General features: G+C 49.8%; 1 protein-coding gene across 2 annotated transcripts in view; it reads right to left on the bottom strand.

The window, feature by feature from the left end:
• The window catches only part of LOC119950798 (inositol polyphosphate-5-phosphatase A), a 659,385-nt gene that overhangs the window by 42,563 nt on the left and 595,612 nt on the right, over nucleotides 1–21,210 (bottom strand). For both annotated transcript variants that reach the window (XM_038773583.1, XM_038773584.1), the window contains exon 13: nucleotides 2,539–2,650. In XM_038773583.1, coding sequence (XP_038629511.1) covers nucleotides 2,539–2,650 — 112 coding nt within the window. The remainder of the gene's footprint in view (nucleotides 1–2,538; nucleotides 2,651–21,210) is intronic.

The following is a 21,210-nucleotide window of genomic DNA, read 5'->3' as shown; positions in this document are numbered from 1 at the left end:
GAACTGAACTACTGGCACCTTAAGAAGGGCAATATAAAATATAAAATTGTCATGAAAATTCACCCTTGTGCGACTAAAATCAAATAAATGTTATGTTCCCGGTTAGATGAATGAAGATGAATAAAGCTTTCATGCTGTGTAAAGCGATACCGTGATTATGGTAAAGACAGTTGTTAATGTTGCTTGACAGTATAGATAGTAATACAGTTAATGTACATGAGCCTGTGCTCGTGGCCTGATTTGCATCAGGTGGGTGGTTTATTTTTGCCGCATAGCAGGACAGTGATAAGGCTTCTGACTGAGGTTGCTGGTTAAGGAAGTAAGAACATGGTACTATCGCCAGGGAGAGAGAGACATGAGGAAAAGAGAGACAGAAGCAGACAGACAGAGATATATGCACAGAACGAAAGAGAGAGAATTGGATCTAGAGGAAATTTTGTTGTCAAGATTATTTTATTTGATGGCCACTGTTTCATTCAGGCTTAGGAAAACAAACCACAGTTCTCGTCAATGCCTATAGTAAGGATGTGAAGGTAATTAAATAGCTTTGGAATGAAATATTTTTATTTTAAAAATAGGGTCATGATACTGTCAACAAAACTTTTGCCTTTTAGATGTTCAATGACATGACGAATATCATTTTCTGCTCATAGTTATGTTTGTGTTAGAAAATGGTACTCAAAGATCAGCAGCTCTAATTTTCTCTTCATCCCCAGAGTAGTGTGGTGGGATTTTGAGCTTGTTGTGCGGCGGCCCATGCTGGCTCAGACCATAAGGTTGCTGGAGATAATGGGCGGGATTCTCCCCCACCCGGCAGGGCGGGGGGTCCAGCGTGATGGACTGGAGTGAACCACTCCGGCGTCGGGCCGCCCCAAAGGTGCGGAGACGGTTAGGGGCCAGGCCCTAACATTGAAGGGCTAGGCCCACGCCGGAGTAGTTGGCACTCCACCTGCTGGCGGGAACGGCCTTTGGTGCCACACCAGCCGGGGCCGAAGGGACTTCGCCAGCCGGCGGAAGTCCGCGCCTATGCTGAAGCATCAGCGGCTGCTGATGTCATCCCCGCGCATGCGCAGGGGAGGGGGTCACTTCCGCCTCCGCCATGGTGAAGACCATGGCGAAGGCGAAAGAAAAAGAGTGCCCCCACAGCATAGGCCGGCCGGCCGATCGGAGGGCCCCGATCGCGGGCCAGGCCACCGTGGGGGCACCCCCCGGGGCCAGATCGCCCCGCGCTCCCCCCACGCTGGTAAGGTAGGTGGTTTGATCCACGCCGGCGGGAGAGGCATGACAGCAGCGGGACTTCGGCCCATCACGGGCCGGAGAATCGGCGGGAGGAGGCACGACGACTGGCGCGGAGCGATTCCCGCCCCCACCGAATCTCCGGTGCCGGAGAATTCGGGACACGGTGGGGGCGGGATTGACGCCGGCCCCCGGCGATTCTCCGACCCGGCGGGGGGTCGGAGAATCCCGCCCAATTTGTTTAGAACTCAGTTTCAATCAGAGACAGACACTTTTAAAGTAAAATGACAGCATTCGGCGGTAAATCAGATTGCTTGTAAGGTGCAGAAATTCACAGAATTTGTTGTGGACGACATGTAGTGCCAAATCACGCACCTCCCCATCATATAGTGATGGGCTATAATAGAGCCACAGTGCTCCCAACAATGATGATGTCTTGTGAATGGGCAGTAACATAAATTGCAAATTATTATTTTTTTAACAAATTGTCTCCCTGGCCATCTTGTACTTATCTCTGCACTGAGTGCACCTTTTAATCAGTCTTAGAGGGGTTGTTTATCATGAGGAGCTCTGCCTAATGGGACGGCTAAACATCCTCACTTAATTGAAAGAAAAATAGAATCCCTACAGTGCAGAAGGAGGCCATTCGGCCCATCGAGTCTGCACCGGCCCTTGAAAAGACCATCCCACCCAAGCACGTTGCAGTAGGCAAAACTCAACAAGGAAAGCGAAAGGTGCTGGGACAATGAAAAGAAACCCAAAGCTGAATACCACTTCTGGATCCAGTCACCCCACTATTGACAAGAAAAAGTCTTATTTTCATATTCACTGTATATACAGTCGGTAAAAAAGGGTCACCTGGTTTCCTGCTTCAACCATACAGAGCCAGTTAAATGATTGTCCTGAATTTACAAGGTTGGGAGGGTAGTCGATACCTGATGAATGCTGCACGGTGGCTTTTTCACCTCAGGCCAGTGCAGCAGACTGTGTTACACATTGTTTTAAATAAGCTACTCCCAATTCCCATTCAAACTGTTACTTCTTGGTTGATTAACTTTAACTTGAAACTTTAACTTTGAGGATTAAACAATTACCATATCAGTTCTCCAGAGATCCTGCGATGTGCATCGCACAATGTAGCCACTAAGGCAGGATAAAGACCTACATAGAAATTCAAATTTAATCTGTAAGCTTTACGTGTAGGGCAGTGTGGCACATGAAACCTGCAACGGTTTCTAACTAAACATTCATTCTTACGTTTGCTCAAGGTTAGAGGAACAAAACTTTGGGTTAACTACTTACCTTATGAATAAGATCCCGTGCTGAATGAGACAAAAGGATTCGATCACACCATGAGGGACACCTTGTATTCATGTACTGCTTTCCCTGATTTGAGTCCTCACTGTATGGATAGCTGGAAAAGAGAAATCCGAATGAGTGACTCTTTAACTGGGCAGAGTAAATCATAAAGCCTCATCCATGCCATTGTTACCTCTGGACTTGACTATTCTAACACATTTCTGACCCTTTGTAAACTTGAGGTTGCCCTGAACTCTGCTGCTCTTGTCTTAACGTGCACCGAGTCCCATTCACCCATCACCCCTATGCTCGCTGACGTGCACAGTCTTGCAGCTAAGAAACCCTTCAATTTTAATTTTCTGTAGAAGGGTCAATGGACTTGAAACATTGACTGGGTGCTTCGCTCTCCACAGAGACTGCCAGGCCTGCTTAGTTCATCCAGCATTTTCTGTTTTTACCTCCATTTTAAAATTTGCACACTGTTTTCAAACCTCACAATGTTCTCACCCACTGTGATCCTCCTCCAGCCGCTCAACCCTCCAAAAAAGCGGCATTCCTGATTGTAACTCTTCCACTGCCATCCATGCCTTTAGCGGACAAGACCCTCAGTTCCGGAATTCCCTTCCTCAACCTCTGTGCCTCTCTCCTTTCTTTCCCTCCTCTCAGGCGCTCCTTGGAACCTACCTCTTTGCAATTGGCCCTAAATAGCTGGTCATTTCATTTGACAATGTTTCCATGAAACACCTTGGTGTATTTTACTGCAATGAAGCCACAATGTAAGTGCAAGTTGTTGTTGTAACTTCCCATGAGCAATGCCACATAACTTCCACTGGTTCCACACAGTGGGCTGAATTTTTCTAACCCTTGATGTCTGGGAGGGGGCAAAAGCTGCCAAAATCGCAAAGGAAGATGTTGGGCAGTGTGCTTGCAGTTTTCCTGCTGTCACGTCATTTTGCAAGTGACGGGATAATTGGAATATGGGCCATCTGAACGGAGCCTAATTGAGCCATTTAAGTGACCAATTAAAAGGGCCTCGGCACATGTATGCTGGCTTTACCTGTGGCTGAGGAGTCCGCTGCTACATTTATTGATCCTCAATCCATGCCACCAACCTCCCCCCCACCCCATCCCTCCACCACCCATCACCTCATTAGACCTGCCTGACTGGACCTGGAAGTCCCAGACACAATTTATCTGACTCTGAGGAACAATACGCCCTCGGTCTCCAGGTGCAGTTTCAGTAATGGCCACCGCCAGCGCAGTAATTGAGTGGCAACACTTGGAAGAAGGCCACCCTCCTTAATAGGAGCAGCAGATCCAGCAGCAGCCACTTTATTGACTGCTGTCAGAAAAATGTGGTCCCAGGTCCCACTGCCCACCGAAGCGGGATTAGTCTCTGCTTCCAACCCTGGAGCACATGGCAACGATTGACCAGTTCAGGGGCAATAACATTTGCAGTTTTCTGACCAATTAACTATGGGCGCGATTAAATGGGATAAAAACAGAGTTCCACTTTGAGCATGTTTAGCGGGATTTTCAATGGAACGTTGCCATTTTTTTGGCCTTGGCAGGGGGCGCCCTCGTGAGGCCTCACTTATATTTCCTGCGCTGGTGAGTTCAGCTTTCCAGTTCAGAAACATGACTCACGGATCAGGGCACCAGTTTTAAAGGCAGCCCAGATCTTTTGAGCCTCTCAGTGACCCCACCATAACCTCAGGATCCCCCCCCCCCCCCCCCAACTGCACCCAACCTACCTGTTCCAGCTCCTCCAGCCCCACCTCCTCCCACCTTTAATGGGCAAGGCACCCCAGGCCCAATCCTGGCATGGGCAACCTAGCACCTGGGCACCTTTGCGCTGCCAACCTGGTGCCTTGGCAGTGCCCCTATCAGCCTGGTGGTGCCACCTGGGCATCCTGGCAGTGCCACCCAGGTGCCAGTATGATTGGTCCAGTGTGGACCAGGACTAAACTGCGACCTGGCGAGGTTTCCTAGGCGTGAGAATTAGGTCCTGGGCACCAGGGGAATTCTGGCGCAGACATACTTAAATTACCAAATTCTCATTTAAATATGCTAATCTGGATCATGCCCAGTGTGGGTGAGATCTAGATTGTGACGTCTCACAGAATTCTGTAGAATCTTGCATGATGTTGGAGCACACCAGAATGGCAGGGAGTGGGATAGCTTGATCTTGGTTTCGGACAAGGCTCGGCACAACATTGAGGGCCGAAGGGCCTGTTCTGTCCTGTACTGTTCTATGTTCTATGTTTTGAGGTTCGCGAATCTTGTGCGAGATGACCTCGTCGCGTCACCAAGTCGGGCGTGACGAGGCTGGCAAATTGCGCCCCATAATATCTACCTTTGTGATCAGTATCGGTAAAGCACTGCAATGTAGTCAACAATTTTGACACTTTCTAGCTTTGCAAAAAATATAGATTTGCAAATTTAATGTGAACGAACAATTATAACTAACATACATACAGAGAGTTGCCCCTAACCAGCAAAATTTGGACCAATTTCCAAATGGCAATTTTTAAGAGTCATTTTAATTCAACTCACAAGAACATACCTATAACATCATATTACAAAACCAACCACAGCTGACATTATGGGTATGAATTTAGATTATCGCAGAATTGTGACACTCAATCCATTTTTGTGATCAGACCTCATTTTAATATTTAGCCCAGGCTGCCCGCATTTATTGTCCTCTGTATAGGAAGCTCACCCATTTGGAGGGCATAAAAGCTGTCTCCATGACCTGTATTTAAAGACAGCATTCAGTTTTGAAGGGGAAATGTCGTTTTCACTGATAAGCTGTATTTCTGCCTGGGCCTTCAGGTTTGTGTGTTGTGGAGGTGTGCTAGCAGCAGGAAGGAGGCACTCTTCACCAGTGATGGGCAGTGGATGACCAGGCAAAATCTCTCAGCAGAGATACTTGAATATGTAAAGAACACAAACATTGTTCCCAGGGCCTGACAGCAATGCCAGAAAAAAACATTAATGGCCTCACCAGAGCTGTTGGGTAAGGCTCCTGTTCACATCTCTCACTCTCCGCACCAGCCTGGGTCACCTTAGTATTACTGGTCCTTCCTCCTCCCTCCTCCCCCCCCCCCCCCCCCCCCCCCCAATCCCCTGCTTCTCGTACCTGATGTGCAAGAATAACAGACCATTTTGTTACAACTGTTGTTTGCATCTGCACACTCAGGGCCAGCTGCTTACCTCACAACTACTTTCTCCTCTTGCACACACCAAGTGCTTCTTCTAGGCAGACACACTAGCTAAGCTGCCTCATATATCGTCAAAGCCTATCATCATGAACTAATTTCCACTATGCTTGCAGGGTAGCTTTGCACCCAGCAGGAGGAAGATAAAAACAAGATCAGGTGGAGGACCTGGATTGACAAAGTGCTACGATTAACATCATTGACAGATGGTGGGAAGGCAACATTTCCATTGGCTAGGCTGGAGGTCACACACACACACACACATACAAGGGTGTTTGGGTATCTTCCTTTCCTTTGGTCTTTCTATTTAACTCGCTCGCTCACACATGAACGGCACAGCGCTGCCAATCATTTGCTAATATTTATCCCTCTTCCCACTCTCTGAGTTCATCAGACATTGGGGAAACTGATGCTGTGAGGAGTCATGAGTCAAGTGTACATAAGAGGACAGCCCTTGTCCTCCAGCAGCCGATTCTTCACTAGCTATACACAGTCAAAGAGTGGGGTGGGGACGGGGGGGGGGGGGGAATTGAGGATCGATAACTACATCATTACAACAGCCAGGGTAATGGGCATAGACTACCAGTCAGCATGCAGCCCCGACAGCTCACAGGCAACAGCCAATGATGCCGATCTTTGAAAAAGGAGAAGCTGCAATGATCTTAGCTGCAACAGGCAATACTACTTGCTGATCTTGTTGCTAGAAGTGGCACCATTCTGCGACAGCTTCTTCCCCGCAGCTCTGCTGCCACCAGAGGTATTGCTGCCCAGGGAAGTTACGATGGGCCAATACACTCTTTGGGGAGAGGAAGGCTAGGCTTCTGGTGTATTTCTCTCGTATTTGCTCTCCCTACACCAGCAGAGTTTCCACGCCCCTGAGCCGTCTCCTCTTCTTCAAGCTAGAGTGGAATTGCTGGGGTCTCCTGTTACGATAAATAAATGCGTTGCTTGAAGTACATTGCAAGTTGATAATTCTGTAAGGGTGGAACAAACACTGATACGGTCGAAGTAGTCAAAAAGCACTATCTGAAAGGAGCAAACGGCCTCTCCCAAAAGCTTTGTAGTTTGTTGTACTGAGAACAGAAGTTAAATATTGCTGAAAATAGCAACCTGCAGACTCGCGCCATTCAGTTTTTAAAGCAGAATGAGAAACTGGTGACGGCAATGTTATGTGGCAACAAAATTCTTTGCAAGATTCTAAAACTAGAATAGGGCTCTCATAATTATTCAGCTCCCGCTTGTTTCTGATAGGAACACTGTCTAAGTTGGTGCCAGCTCAAACATTGCATTGGGTGGGCCTTGGGTGCAAAGTTTAAAGAAAATTCAAACTACTACCTCCCTGATCTACGAAATAGGACATTACACTGGCTGTGTAACTGTGCTACTGACACCGTGGCAGTGAAAACGGAACTATCATTAATTGTATTACAATTGCTGAGGAATACCAAACAATGCGTTCACATTCTTAAAGGCAAAAACATTGGTCTTTATATTCCACCTTGCATAAAAAATGGAATAAAGAACAAAGAAGCTTGACATATCCTAACGTGGGGCCAACTGAGCCATAGATAACAACCTCTGGACCAGCAGAGTGGAGTTACTTCAACCCCTTTGTTGCTCTCTGTTCACTGACAATGGAGTTCGGTACATATGTGTCTGTGTGTATGTTCAAGAGCTCCACCCACTGGTTTCCAGATGCTACTTAACATTTTCATGTTGCAAAAAAGTTGACAGGAGTGTGGCCTCTCTTCGAGAATGAAAATTATTCAAAGTGATTTTTAGCACATTTGTTGGACTTCTTGGAAGTCTCTTAAACATGCCTTCACACAAAATGTCAGCAATTCTGACTCCCGAATTGTATTTTGCTTCAATCCAGGTCCAAAGCTGCTTTGATCAAATGTAAAGCAGTGCCCTAACTGACCAGCAAAGGCGTCAGCTGGTGTGGCTTGGACAACAGTAGTGGAATTTACTTCAACAGTCTGTTTACACATATTTAAATTCTTAGCCAATAGCTGAGCAAAACAAGAAACTGAAAGGAAGGGAGGAAAGGAAAAGGGAGGCAGATAGAGGAATCATAGAATCTAGACAATACAGAAGGAGTCCATTTGGCCCATTGAGTGTACACTGACTTTCCGAAAGAGCACCCTACTTAGGCCCACTCTCCCACCCTATCCCCGTAACCTCACCTGCTTTGGACACGAAGGGGCAATTTAACATGGCCATCTTTGGACTGTGGGAGGAAACTAGAGAACCCGGAGGAAACCCACACAGACACGGGAGAACACACAGTCACCCAAGGCTGGAACTGAACCCGGTCCCTGGCACTGTGAGGCAGCAATGTCAACCACTGTGCCACCGTGCCGCTGTGCAATTTGGTGAAGTTGTGAAAGGTGCGGTAAAAATGCAAGTCTTTCCATGACAGTGGTGAGTGAAGATTTGTGAGGATGACTATCAACCTCTTAGGAATTGCAGCAACTTCAAGGATACACATGAAGCCCGAGGGAAGCAGTAACAACTCCACTTGGGAAACAGGTCAACCCAATGTTGCCATTATATAAATTCCTGCACTTAATTTGGTTTGCTTAATTCCGGCACTTAATTTGGTTTGCTGCTCCCAAACATAAATAACATGCACACTGAGATGATCCATGTCTATTGTATATATTTATCATACTGTCAGCAGGTGTGCTATCTAGCTGTGCATTAATCTATGTGAATAAAGCTATGATTCAAGGGACTAGTTTCAAATAAAACAGTTTTCATAATCACAAAACAAGGTTTGAGCATTTAGATGTGATAGCACTAAAACCAATCAAAATGCAGTACATTAGTCACAAACAAAGCTACACTTCCTCAAATAAACTGAGAGTGAATTGCTCTCAAATTCTGTTGCGGATTAGAAGGTTAATTTACAATACAGCTCTCCCAACTCAATAATAATCCTAGTTTTGTTGATGTTTTGCAATCATCGCAGTTTATGGAGGTCCGAGGGAGCACTGTTAACATTTAACCATCAGCTAGGTACTCAGGGGTAGCACTCTCACCATTGGGTCAGAATTAGCTCAAGATCAATTTGAGCACAAAATCTAGGCTGATACTCCAGTGCAGTACTGAAAGAGTGCTCCACTGTCACAGGAACTGTCTTTCAGATGAGATGTTCAGTTGAGCTCTCAGGTGATATATAGGATTCAATGCTACATTTAGAAGAGGAACAGGGAATTTCATCTCCGTGTCCTTGATAATATTTATCCTTCAATCAACATCACTAAAAGATTGATGCATTCAGATAAGCATGCAGGCATGCCGCTCATTATTACATTGCTGAACCTAATTGCCACAAGTTGGGTGTTGCGTTTCCAAAGTTATTTTTTAAAACTTAATTTAATTTTTTTTTTAGATTTCAAGTACCCAATTATTTTTTTCCAATTAAGGGGCAATTTAGCATGGCCAATCCACCTATCCTACACATCTTTAAGTTGTGGGGGGGAGACCCACGTAGGCACGGCGGGAATGTGCAAACTCCACATGGACAGTGACCCAGGGCCGGGACTGAACGCGGGTCCTCTGCGTGAGGTAGCAGTGCTAACCACTGTGCCACCGTGCCGCTCGTGTTTCCCAAGTTGTAACAGTGACTATGCACTTGATAAGTATTTCATTGGCTGTAATATGCTTTGTGACATTATCAAGTTGTCAAAGATGCTATGCAAGGGCAACACGGTGGCGCAAGTGGTTAGCACGAGTGCCTCACGGCGCCAAGGTCCCAGGTTCGATCCCAGCTCTGGGTCAATGTCCGTTTGGAGTTTGCACATTCGTTTCGCCCCCACAACCCAAAGGATGTGCAGGGTAGGTGGATTGGCTATGTTAAATTACCCCTTAATTGGAAAAAATTAATTGGATACCCTAAATTTAAAAAAAAAGATGCTATGCAAATGAAGGTATGTTGTTATATTATTCATAAAGAACTAGGAACTAAATGTTATTTGAATATATATCCGAGGGTGCCACATTCATTGCCGACTAGAGTCATGTGCCAGTATCAGTCCACTATCCACATACAGAGCTGAAAGAAATGCACTGGATGAAGCTCCAGTATTTATGAGTCTAAAGTGTGATTAACTTATGGGCATTAGAAGACACAACATCTGTCTTTTCTTTCTAAACTGCAGAACACCATTCTTACCTTGCAGTTTGTGATCTGCAATTTGAGTGTGAAAATCCAGTTCCTGAGAGATTCGTTCCAAATGATCTAATGGGATCAGTCGCTAAATCATTGGTGTGAAAGCCTCTAACCAGTATTCACGTTACGGTGAATCAGAAACTGCTTAGCTACAATGCTAAAGTTTGTGTGTGAATGCACTGTAAGATGACATCTCCATGTGAACTGAACAACAGCTTTATTAAGTCTTCACTGATTCATTAAGTCATTGTAAAAATGTGAAAAATTATTTGAGTCAAATAGCCAGCTCCTAATTTGGTTGTAAGAAAGTGAAAGACAAAGCTCATTTCAAAGCTCACACTGCACCAAAATAAATAATACTCAAGAGGCGGGTGGAAAGATCCTTTGAATCTTGAGGTGGAATATTAAATGTCAATTCATTTTATCTGGCGTTAATAAAACTGATTTTCTTTTCAAGTTACCTCTTGATAATTCTGCCTCAAAAATTTCTTGGATAAAAACATATCCAGGCTCTTAGGCCAGCCAGCCTCTTTTACTGAATAAACTAGGAAATGTTATGTAGCTCATTTGGGGGGGAAAAATCAGTATGGTAAACAGCGAACTGCAAACAGTGCAGTTAAAATACAATGTGTTAAACAGCTGCTACTTGCAAATGTTACAATAACACCATGGTGACCAAGCTAACAATGGGGTCAAAGGTTCCTGAGGAAAATGGGGTCAATCAGGCAATCCATGGGCTGAGGTAGCAAAGGACAAGAAGTGCAAATATTACTTGAGTCATAGTGCTGCATATCAGATCACAATCACATGGAAGGTTTAGCTCCTGAGCAATCGGAATCTCCGATCCTTCTCTCGACAGGAACTGAAAACATGCCTTTTTGTTTTTGAAAATCACAATCGAGCACCCGAAAAAGCTGAATTTAATTCTCAAAGGTTGACACCATGCCACAAATTTTGATTTGTGCAAAGAGGCGTTAAATAAATACTAATTTCTAATGAACAACTTTCAATGATCCTCTCTGAACAGTAACACTACCTCCACAAATTTGCTAAGGCGACAACAGAATAAACGCAAGGTTACAAATGAGAATCCCCAAACAAGACTTGATTGACCACAATGTAAACTACCCTGCGATGTCCTGCTATATGTGAACATCTTGTACGTCCCAGCAGATTACATGGCAACCTAATACAATGCCAAACATCAGCCAGTCACTGCTGATTAATTTCTCTAGATTAGTATTCCTGCACGCTTATCAGAATGCAAACTTCACTAAAGGGTGTGTACAATGGAAAAAAACACTTTTAAACAATGTCACTTTACAACCTTCCAGAGTCAATACTGTAATTAATGAATTGCTTGATAATGTAACAATTACTTACATGTTTGGCCTTCCTCAAGGAGTCTTCATTCACAACCGCTTTCTGCTCATTGATTGGTTATTTACTGATATTGCTGGATTAAAAGCTGGGGCCCTGTTTTACTGCTAATCATTGAGGCTGTCAAGGAGCTGTATTTAATGTGACTGACTCTTACTTTCAGGTCGAAGTGATCAGGTGGGAGAGTGAAATTTGAAAGTAAACAAGACTCACAGAAAATTCCCAGGCCAAGTTAAGCATACTCTTCTGCACCCTTTCAGCATGAATTACGGACATGATTCATCCTGACAAAGTTCTATTGTCTGAAGTTTGACCGGTGACCGGTGACAATTGCATGATAGGTTACATTAAAAGTGGCCAAGGTGTCACATCTAGCAACGTATTCTGAAGATGGTGGTGGAACATTGCAAATAAAATACAAATTGATCTGATTCTTTTAACCTACATTTATTTCTGCTAAATTATAATGCCATCAATGTGGAATCATAGAATTTACAGTGCAGAAGGAGGACATTGGGTCCACAGAATCTGCACTGGCCCTTGGAAAGAGAACACTACTTAAGCCCACACCTCCACCCTATCCCCATAACTCTGTAACCCCAACTAACCTTTTTGGACACGAAGGGCAATTTAAGTATGGCCACTCCACCGAACCTGCACATCTTTGGGCTGTGGGCGGAAACCCGAGAACCCGGAAGAAACCCACACAGACACGAAGAGAACATGCAGAATCCACACAGATGGTGACCCAAGCCGGGAATCGAACCTGGACCCCGGAGCTGTGAAGCGGCAGTGCTAACCACTGTGCCACCATTCCGCCCCACACATATAGTAAGAAGTTAAAGCAGGACAGACGTACATCGCATTATCTATTGTCTGAGGTTTCACTGGTGACCGGTAAAAATTTCATTATGGGTTACATTCAACGTGGCCAAGGGTCACATCTAAGCAACATATTCTGCAGATAGTGCTGCTCAGGGAGATATATACTGATTGAGTAGATTTCTTTAAATTGTTGGACAACATAATTTAAAAACAAACAAAAAAAGTTTGGAAAAACAAAACACAATCAGAGCTAATTTCTCTTGTGAAGAGAAGACTGATGGGTCACCTAATGGAGGTGTTTAGAATTACTAAGAAGTTGCATAAAGTAGACATAGTAAAGATGCTTCCACTTGAGGGACTTGGAGCCACAAATATAAGATGATGTGTGTTATTGTACACTCAGGGAGTCCAGGTTGCTATGGCAACATGCATACAGCTATCTGGAGCTATGGATAGTAATGGTGGAGGCTCCAACTTTTTTTCCATCACATGGCTGACCAGGAAACTTTCCTGCTTTTACCGCCTGCTATTGACGCATGTTGGAAGAAATTGCAAGTTGTACTTAACCTGTCAGTCTGGCATATTAACTCAGAACACAGACCTTCTGGCCCTATGGTAGGTTGATAGCCACTGCACCACAAGACATGTGGCAATATTAGACAGTCACTAGTAAATTCAATACGGAATTAAGTAGAATCTTTTTTAACAACAAGTAAATGTTTGGAATATGGGGTAGGTCCTCCGAGCCCACGCCGGATTGGATAATCGCCTGGGTGGAGCGCGAAACCCCCCACGTGGCTCCGACACTGGGCCGGGTCACCATGGCGCTGGTTGGGGGGTGCCGTTGAAAGCAGACCCCGCGGAGATTCTCCGCGCTCGACGGCCCGAGTGCCTGCCGTTTTCCACCAAGTCTTGCCGATGTCGTTCGCGTATGGTCCTACCGGCGTGACCTTGGCGTTCTGGCTGCGGGGGCCGTCCTGGTGGGCGGCAGGGGAGCCGACTCAGGAGGGGGTCTCCACGGTGGCCAGGCCCGTGATCAGGGGCAACCAATCAGCGGGTGCGTTCATTCCGGGAGGGGGCTGATTTCCTTCGGCAGGGCCCCAGTAGGCCTCCGCCATATTACCCGGTGGGGGGGAGGGAGGGGGGTGCGAGACGGCCGTGGCGCGCATGCACGGACCCGCGCTGGCCGTGCATCTTAGTTCCATTCATATCTATGACTTTTAGTTACTAACTCTTCTATGATCTGGAAAATTACTCCATCAAACCCTTCAAGATTTTGAATGCTTCTATCAAATCTCCCCGTGACCTTCTCTGATCTAAGGAGGAAAGACAAAGGGCGGGATTCTCCATCCGTTCATGCCGGCGGGATTCTCTGGTCCTGCTGTAGGGAATGGGAGATTTGGAAGAGTGCCAAATTGTCTGTTCTTGTGACCAGCGGTAGTGGAGAATCCGGGCCAATGTTTCTGCAGCCTCTTCATGTAACTGAAGTATTTCAGCCCTGGTACTAGTCCAGCAAATCTCCTGTACATCACCTCAAGGGACTTGACATCCATCCTAAAGTGTGGTCTCCAGAATTGGCCTCAATACTCAAACTAGGGCCTAACTTGTGCTTTATAAAGATGATCTTGTTTTTGTGATCTCTCCCTCTATTTATGAATCATCGGTTCCCTGTGCCTTTTTAATAGCCTTCATAACCCACCATTCAAAGACTGTACGCAAATCCACAAGTCTCTTTTAAAAAAACATTTCAAGGGGTGTGGATGCTGCAGGTAAGGCCAGAATTTGTTGCCTATCCCTAATTGCTCTTGTGACAGTGGCAAACCATCTTCTTGAATAGCCCGCAGTCAATCTGGGTTGACTTTTTTGTAGAGGCTTTGTATTACTGAATGGTTTGCCAGGTCATTTTAGAGGGTACTTAAGAGTCAACTGCATTGATGTGGATCTGGAGTCACATGTAGGCCGGACCAGGTAAGGAAGGCAGATTTATTTTCCTAAAAGATATTAATAAGCCAGATGGTTCCCATTAAAATTGCATTTTGAGATGCAATCTACTAAAATAGGATTCTCCGTTCTGGAGAATAAGTGCTCCCGCCAGCAGAGAATTGCTGATCTCAGCTGGCACTTGGCAGTGGCTCCCAGGCGCGGGTCTCTCTCCCTTAACCATGCTAATTAATGCATGGGGGAGAGCTCATTGGATTCCACTGGTATCCTGGCATTGGTCCGCCATTTTGCCTGGGTGACTCGATACAGAGGTCGATGGTGGGCCCTCTCCACAACATAATGCAAATCCTGCCCTCCCCCATGCTGACAAGTAGGGGCATTCTCCGCCATGGGAATAACAGACCCCCCCCCCCTCCCCCACAGCACATTTCTCTCAATGCTCCATTCTCGGCCTGATCACAATGCCAGGGAGCTGGGTTCAATTCTGGCCTTGGGTGACTGTGGAGTTTGCACATTCTCCCTGTGTCTGTGTGGGTTTTCTCCTGTTGCTCGGGATTTCTCCTGTTGCTCCGGTTTTCTCCCAGTCCTGACATGTGCAGGCTAGGTGGATTGGCCAAGCTAAATTGCCACTTAATGTCCAGAAGGTTAGGTGGGGAAAGGGTGGGGGCATGGGCCTAGGTAGGGTGCTCTTTTGGAGGGTCAGAGCAGACACGATGGTGAGAATGGCCTCCTTCTGCACTGGAGGGATTCTATGATTCTAAACTGCATTAGCTTATTTGGCCAAGTAACCTGGTTCTGGTGTTGCTGGTTGAGGGATCAAGGTTGGCCATGAAACAAGAGGGCTCCATTGCTCTCTTTGCCTAGAGCCGTGGGTTCTATTTCAGCCACTGGAGAGGAAAATTGGGCCTTGTTTTTAGTGCCTGACCTGAAAGACTGTGCCAGTGATTATGCAGCATGCCTTTAATAGTGCTTGATGTTTTAGTAGTCTTGGGGTAGGGCTTGAACCTATCTTTTCTGACTCTGAAGTGATAATACTACCAATGAGTTAAGGCTGACATATGGAGGGTGAATGAAAAATTATCTGCAATTCATTATTGAGAAAATAATCCAGTCCATACTGTATATATAATCAATAATTTTGTACAGTGATTTACAGTGCAAATGGTCCATTCCAAAACACACTTTATAATGACTAAATCGTGGTACATTACAGCATTACTTGAAAAATACCTTAACATTATCTTCACAATGTATGACTATTTATGTGACACTTCAAAATCGCTGAAATGCATTTTCCAATGACTTATTTAACAGTTTTGTTAATACAAAGAGTCTGCTCTTGTAACACCCAATTTATTGGACTTCATCTTTAAGGAATTTGAAGTTGTTAATTTAGTGGCCACAGAGGATTCCATATGAGAGGCGTAAAGAAACTGACTTTTATTATAAAATAACAATTTACACAATACAGCCAGGACTAGTCTTGGCTGTCATTTGGGCCGAACCTTTATAATAATCTTTTTATTATTGTCACAAGTTGGCTTACATTAACACCGCAATGAAGTTACTGTGAAAATCCCCTAATCGTCGGGTCTGAGGGAGAATTCAGAACGTCCAATTCACCTAACAAGCACGTCTTTCAGGACTTGTGGGAGGAAACCAGCGCACCCGGAGGAAACCCACGCAGACACGTGAAGAACGCGCAGACTCTGCACAGTTAGTGACCAAAGCCGGGAATCAAACCCGGGTCCCTAGCGCTGTGAAGCAACAATGCTAACCACTGTGCTACTGCGCCGCCCAGTCCATTACTCTGTTGATGGTGCTCCTGCCCCTCAGTGGGGTTAACGAGGGGGAGGCTAATATGTCCGACCCCATAGGTTAAATAATTCCTAATATCAGAAGAAGAATCTGGGGCTAGATTCTCCGATAATGGGGTTAAGTGTTGACACCATCGTAAATACCGTTGTGTTTCATGACGGCGTCAAAACGGGCCCCAAGGTGCATCAATTCAGCGGCCCTCAAGGAGCCAGCACGGGCGCCACAGGAAGCGCCCGAGGGAGCAGCCGCTGATTGGCCGCTAATACGCAGGTTGCATCAGTGACGTGACGCTGCGGCAGCTGAAAAAGATTCACCCCCAACACACAGCCGTCGCAGGCATAATAGCCGTCCGACATGCAGCCCCCAGATTTAGAGACCACGAATTGGACACTCTCCTGGACGCCGTGGAGGAGAGGAGGGTTCTGTACCCTGGGCCCCGCCGCAGAAGAACAGGCGCCATCGTTTGGCGTGTGTGGGGGGGGGGGGGGATGTGGTAGCTGCCATCAGTGCCGTCGGGCCGGTAGCTAGGATAGCTGATCAGTGCAGGAAGAAGCTGCATGACCTATTCAGGCCAGCCAGAGTGAGTACCCAGACACCGAGCCCCGCCCAGGAGAAGTCTACGCATAACCGCAGGGAGCAGGAGAAGACCGGGTGTGGGGAGCACCTGAATTGTGTCCACTCACCGTGCCCGAGCAGATGGCACTGAACATCATTGGCCGACTCGAAGAGCGGGTGGTGGCCGATGCCGAGGTCAGAGGCGTGCCACCAAGTGAGACCCCCTGCCTGGCTGCGGCCCCTCACAACACATGTGTGCCAACCCCCACCCTTCACCCCACCCCCTCACCCCACCCATCTGTCTTACTATACATGCTGTCTTGTGTCTTGCAGGACCAGCTGGCGATGGGCCCGGGCCACCCGGCACCCCCAGCCAGTTCCAGGGCCGGTGCCCCCCAAGAACGCAAGCACCGAAGGGGAGGCCAGCCGTCTCAACAGCCCTGCGCCCGACACGAGCCAGGACACAACAACACAGGACAGAAACACAGGGGACAGACACACAGGGATGGACACACAGGGGACGGACACACGGGGGACGGACACACGGGGGACGGACACACGGGACGGACACACAGGGGACGGACACACGGGGGACGGACACACGGGGGACGGACACACGGGACGGACACACAGGGGACGGACACACGGGGGATGGACACACGGGGGACGGACACACGGGATGGACACACGGGACGGACACACAGGGACGGACACACGGGGGACGGACACACGGGGGACGGACACACGGGGGACGGACACACGGGGGACGGGCACACGGGGGACGGGCACACGGGGGACGGGCACACGGGGGACGGACACACGGGGGACGGACACACAGGGGACGGACATACAGCACACAATGAAACAGGAGACGGACACACAGGAGACGGACACACAGGGACGGACACACAGGTGACGGACACATGGGAATCCAACAAGCAGCACAACACGACACAGGAGACCCTGGAGTTAGGGTCCGATCATGACATAGACTTTCCGTAACTGCTTTCTCCTACACCATCCACCATCACAGAGACTATCACCTCAGCTGGGCTCTTTAGTGAGGAGGCTTCTGGGACACTTACTGGTGCGCACCACCAGTACGTTCCTGGAATATCCACGTCCACGCATAGATCCTATGCAGTCAGCAACCCAAGGACCAGACAAGGGGATGACGGCCGGCTTCCAGCACCTGCAGGCACGGGTGGAAGAGTCCAACAACGTGCAGGAGTAGGGAGTGGTGCCGGCCATGCTTGCCACTCAGGCCGAAACCGGTGGCGTCCGCGGTGGAGGCAATGGGGGCGAAGGTGTCGGACATGGGTCAAGTTACGCAAAGCCTGGAGCTATCTGTGCAGGTGGGGGCCATGGCCCAGGACATGGCTACCCTGTCACAGGCAACCATTTGCCAGAGTCAGCTGCAGATTGCGGCAGCGCTCCTAAGTGTGGCCCAGTCTCAGCAGGCCAAGGCCCAGTCTCAGCAGGCCACGGCCCAGTCTCAGCAGGCCAATGCCCAGTCTCAGCAGGCCACGGCCCAGTCTCAGCAGGCCACGGCCCAGTCTCAGCAGGCCACGGCCCGGTCTCAGCAGGCCACGGCCCAGTCTCAGCAGGCCACGGCCCAGTCTCAGCAGGCCACGGCCCAGTCTCAGCAGGCCACGGCCCGGTCTCAGCAGGCCACGGCCCGGTCTCAGCAGGCCACGGCCCGGTCTCAGCAGGCCACGGCCCGGTCTCAGCAGGCCAGGGCCCGGTCTCAGCAGGCCAAGGCCCAGTCTCAGCAGGCCACGGCCCAGTCTCAGCAGGCCAAGGCCCGGTCTCAGCAGGCCACGGCCCAGTCTCAGCAGGCCACGGCCCAGACTCAGCAGGCCACGGCCCGGTCTCAGCAGGCCACGGCCCGGTCTCAGCAGGCCACGGCCCGGTCTCAGCAGGCCACGGCCCGGTCTCAGCAGGCTACGGCCCGGTCTCAGCAGGCCAGGGCCCGGTCTCAGCAGGCCACGGCCCGGTCTCAGCAGGCCACGGCCCCGTCTCAGCAGGCCACGGCCCCGTCTCAGCAGGCTATGGCTGAGAGCATCTGCGCATTTGCCCAAGTGCTGGCCAGCATCGCACAGAACCAGAGAGAGATGGCGCAGTCCCAGAGGGAGGCCTCACAATCCCAGAGGGAGGTGTCACAATCCCAGTCAGGGATGGCCCACTTCCTGAACTCTATGGCCGCTAACGTTCAAATCCTGGTTGATACCAGAGAGGGCCTCCAGGACTGGCAGTGCCAGGTTTCGGAGTGGCCTCGGGGGATGGTTCCGTCGCACCCCCGTCCCATGGAGAACCCCAGGGGCCATTGGGCACTCCGGGAAAGGACTAGGTGCTTGGGCACCTGCAGGGGAGGTCCCGGAACACCCCATCACCTTGGACTTCCCCCCTACCATCCCTGGTGCATCTGGTGGGCAGTGGGCAGAGCAGGGCAGCACCACGCCAGCAGGGTGCCTGAGGTGCAGCCAAGCCCATCCAGGCTGGGCTGCCCCAGGAAACGTGCGCCAATGGGGTGCCTTATCGCAGGGCAGGAGTCTCAGCAGTCCACCTCTACTCCTAGGCGTAGTGATAGGGCCCGTAAGGCCAGAAAGATAGACACTTAGTAAGTTGTCATGGGTGCATGGCACAGTTCAGTTATAGGGGCTAGGGCACATGTATGTAACTGTTCACATTAAACACATTCTATCACTGATGAAAGCTGCCTCTGTGCTCTGTCTGATGTGTGCGGGGGTGGGGTGGAAGTGAGTGCCACTGTGGGTGAGGGGTGATGGAACATTTGGAACATTGAGCCCCAGTGGGTGCTCCGGCGTCAGACATTGTCTAACGGTATGGAGCACAGAGCTCATTGCAGAGTGGGCTGTCATCATCCTCCATGCCGTGGACCAGGCCCGCTGTCTCTGGCAACCCAGTGTCCCCAGCTCGTTGTCCCGCAGGTGGATGTGTCATGGAGGAGTAGTGTGCATGCGGGTGTTGCGGTGGTGGGGGAGGTGAGGTTGGTCGGTGGTGGAGGAGGTGAGTGTGTTCGGTGGTGGAGGACGTGAGTCTCTTTGGTGCTGCAGGAGGTGAGGGTGATCGGTGGTGAGGTGTGCTGTATTGTGGTGTCCGTGCCCCTGCTCAGCAAACCCCCCCCCCCCCCACTTAGTTGGTGAAACGTGCGGCGATCAAAGCGTCCCGTGCTCGCCGGCCCTGCTGGTGGCGTAGTGCAGTCTCCTGTCCATGTCCAGCCCCCATATCCCACCCATTGTCCCTCTCCCCCTCCTCCTCCTCCTCATCTGGAGAGGCTCCTCACCCTCCTCCTCCAGCACATCGCCCCTCTGCTGGGTTATATTGTGGCGGACGCAGCAGGCCATGATGATGCGGCCGACCCTCCTTGACTCGTACTGGAGGGCCCTTCTAGAGAGGCCCAGGCACCTGAAGCGCATCTCGATCACACCCCGGTCGCACAATGGGCCTCATTGTAGCGGGACTCCGCGTCGGTCTGTGGCCTCCGTACAGGCGTCATCAGCCACGACCACAACGGGTAACCCCTGTCGCCCAGCAACCAGCCCTGCAGCTGGTGGGGGAGGGAAGGGGGTGTCCCTCGAACATGCTAGGGATGATTGATTGGGCCAGGATAAATGAGTCATGCACACTGCCCGGGTACCGATTGTCCCAGGCCACCTGAACGTTCATGGAATGGTAACCCTTCCTGTTCGTAATCATCAGCCTATTATCTCCTGGTGGCCGCAGGGCATCATGCACTCTATTGCTTACTCCCTGTACCATGGGTATCCTGGTGATGGCAGCGAACCCCGCTGCCTGGGCATCCTTGTGGGTGTGGTCCACAGGAAACTATATGTACCGGTCCGCAAGGGCATACAGGGCATGTGTGATGGTGCGGATGCACCTGTGCACCGATGCCTATGAGATGCCGGACATGTCCCCACTCGGCGACTGGAACAACCCCGTCACATAGAGTTTCAGGGCGACCGTCACCTTGACGGCCACCGGTAACTGGTGTCCCCCCCCCCCCAGTCCCACGCGGTGCCAGGTGTGCCATCATGTAGCAGATATGAGCGGCGGTTTCCCGGATCATCCGCAGTCTCCTCCTGCATGCCCGGCCGGGAGTTCCTGAAAGCTCATGCTGCGCCGGTACACGCGGGGCCTCATCAGGCGCCTCCGTGGCACCACCAACTCTTCCCACTTACCCTCCTCCTCCTCCTCATCAGCATCCTCGTCCTGTGGCTTCCCCTCATCTTGTCCCTCCTCCTCCTCCTCTTCCTCCGCCTGTCGGGCAGGCGGCCCTCCAGCCTGAGCAGCTGGCACCTGCCCCTCTGCGGCCCACTTCTCTGCTGCAGCCTCCGCCTCCTGTCTGAGCCGCCTACGTTCACGCTCCCACAGGGCTGCATGTAGGACAGCGGCCCCCGCTACGGCGGCCAACATCGCTGGGTGGTGCCCAAACATTATGATCTGCTGGGGGTGAGAGGACACAAAATGTTCTCAAGGCGCATACACCCATCCACAACCAGGTGCCATGGGCTACATGGTTGCCCCGGCTGGCAGCGCGCGCCCCAGCCACGCATGTCCCCCACCCCACCCTGTCGGTGCCTCTGCTCCAGGCACCCATCCCTGCTGCCAGGTGCACCATTTAATGGCACAGCCCTCAATGGGGGCTTCCGTGAGTGTGGCCCTGGGTCCTCCCCCCCCCGGTGGGTGCCGCTGGTTGGGTGGGTTAGCACCCACCCAAATGGCCATGAG

The sequence above is a fragment of the Scyliorhinus canicula genome, chromosome 16 (assembly GCF_902713615.1).
Source record: "Scyliorhinus canicula chromosome 16, sScyCan1.1, whole genome shotgun sequence".
NCBI classification, from domain to species: domain Eukaryota; kingdom Metazoa; phylum Chordata; class Chondrichthyes; order Carcharhiniformes; family Scyliorhinidae; genus Scyliorhinus; species Scyliorhinus canicula.
Note: the sequence above shows the minus strand (reverse complement) of the source record. Positions and strands in the feature narration are given on the sequence as shown.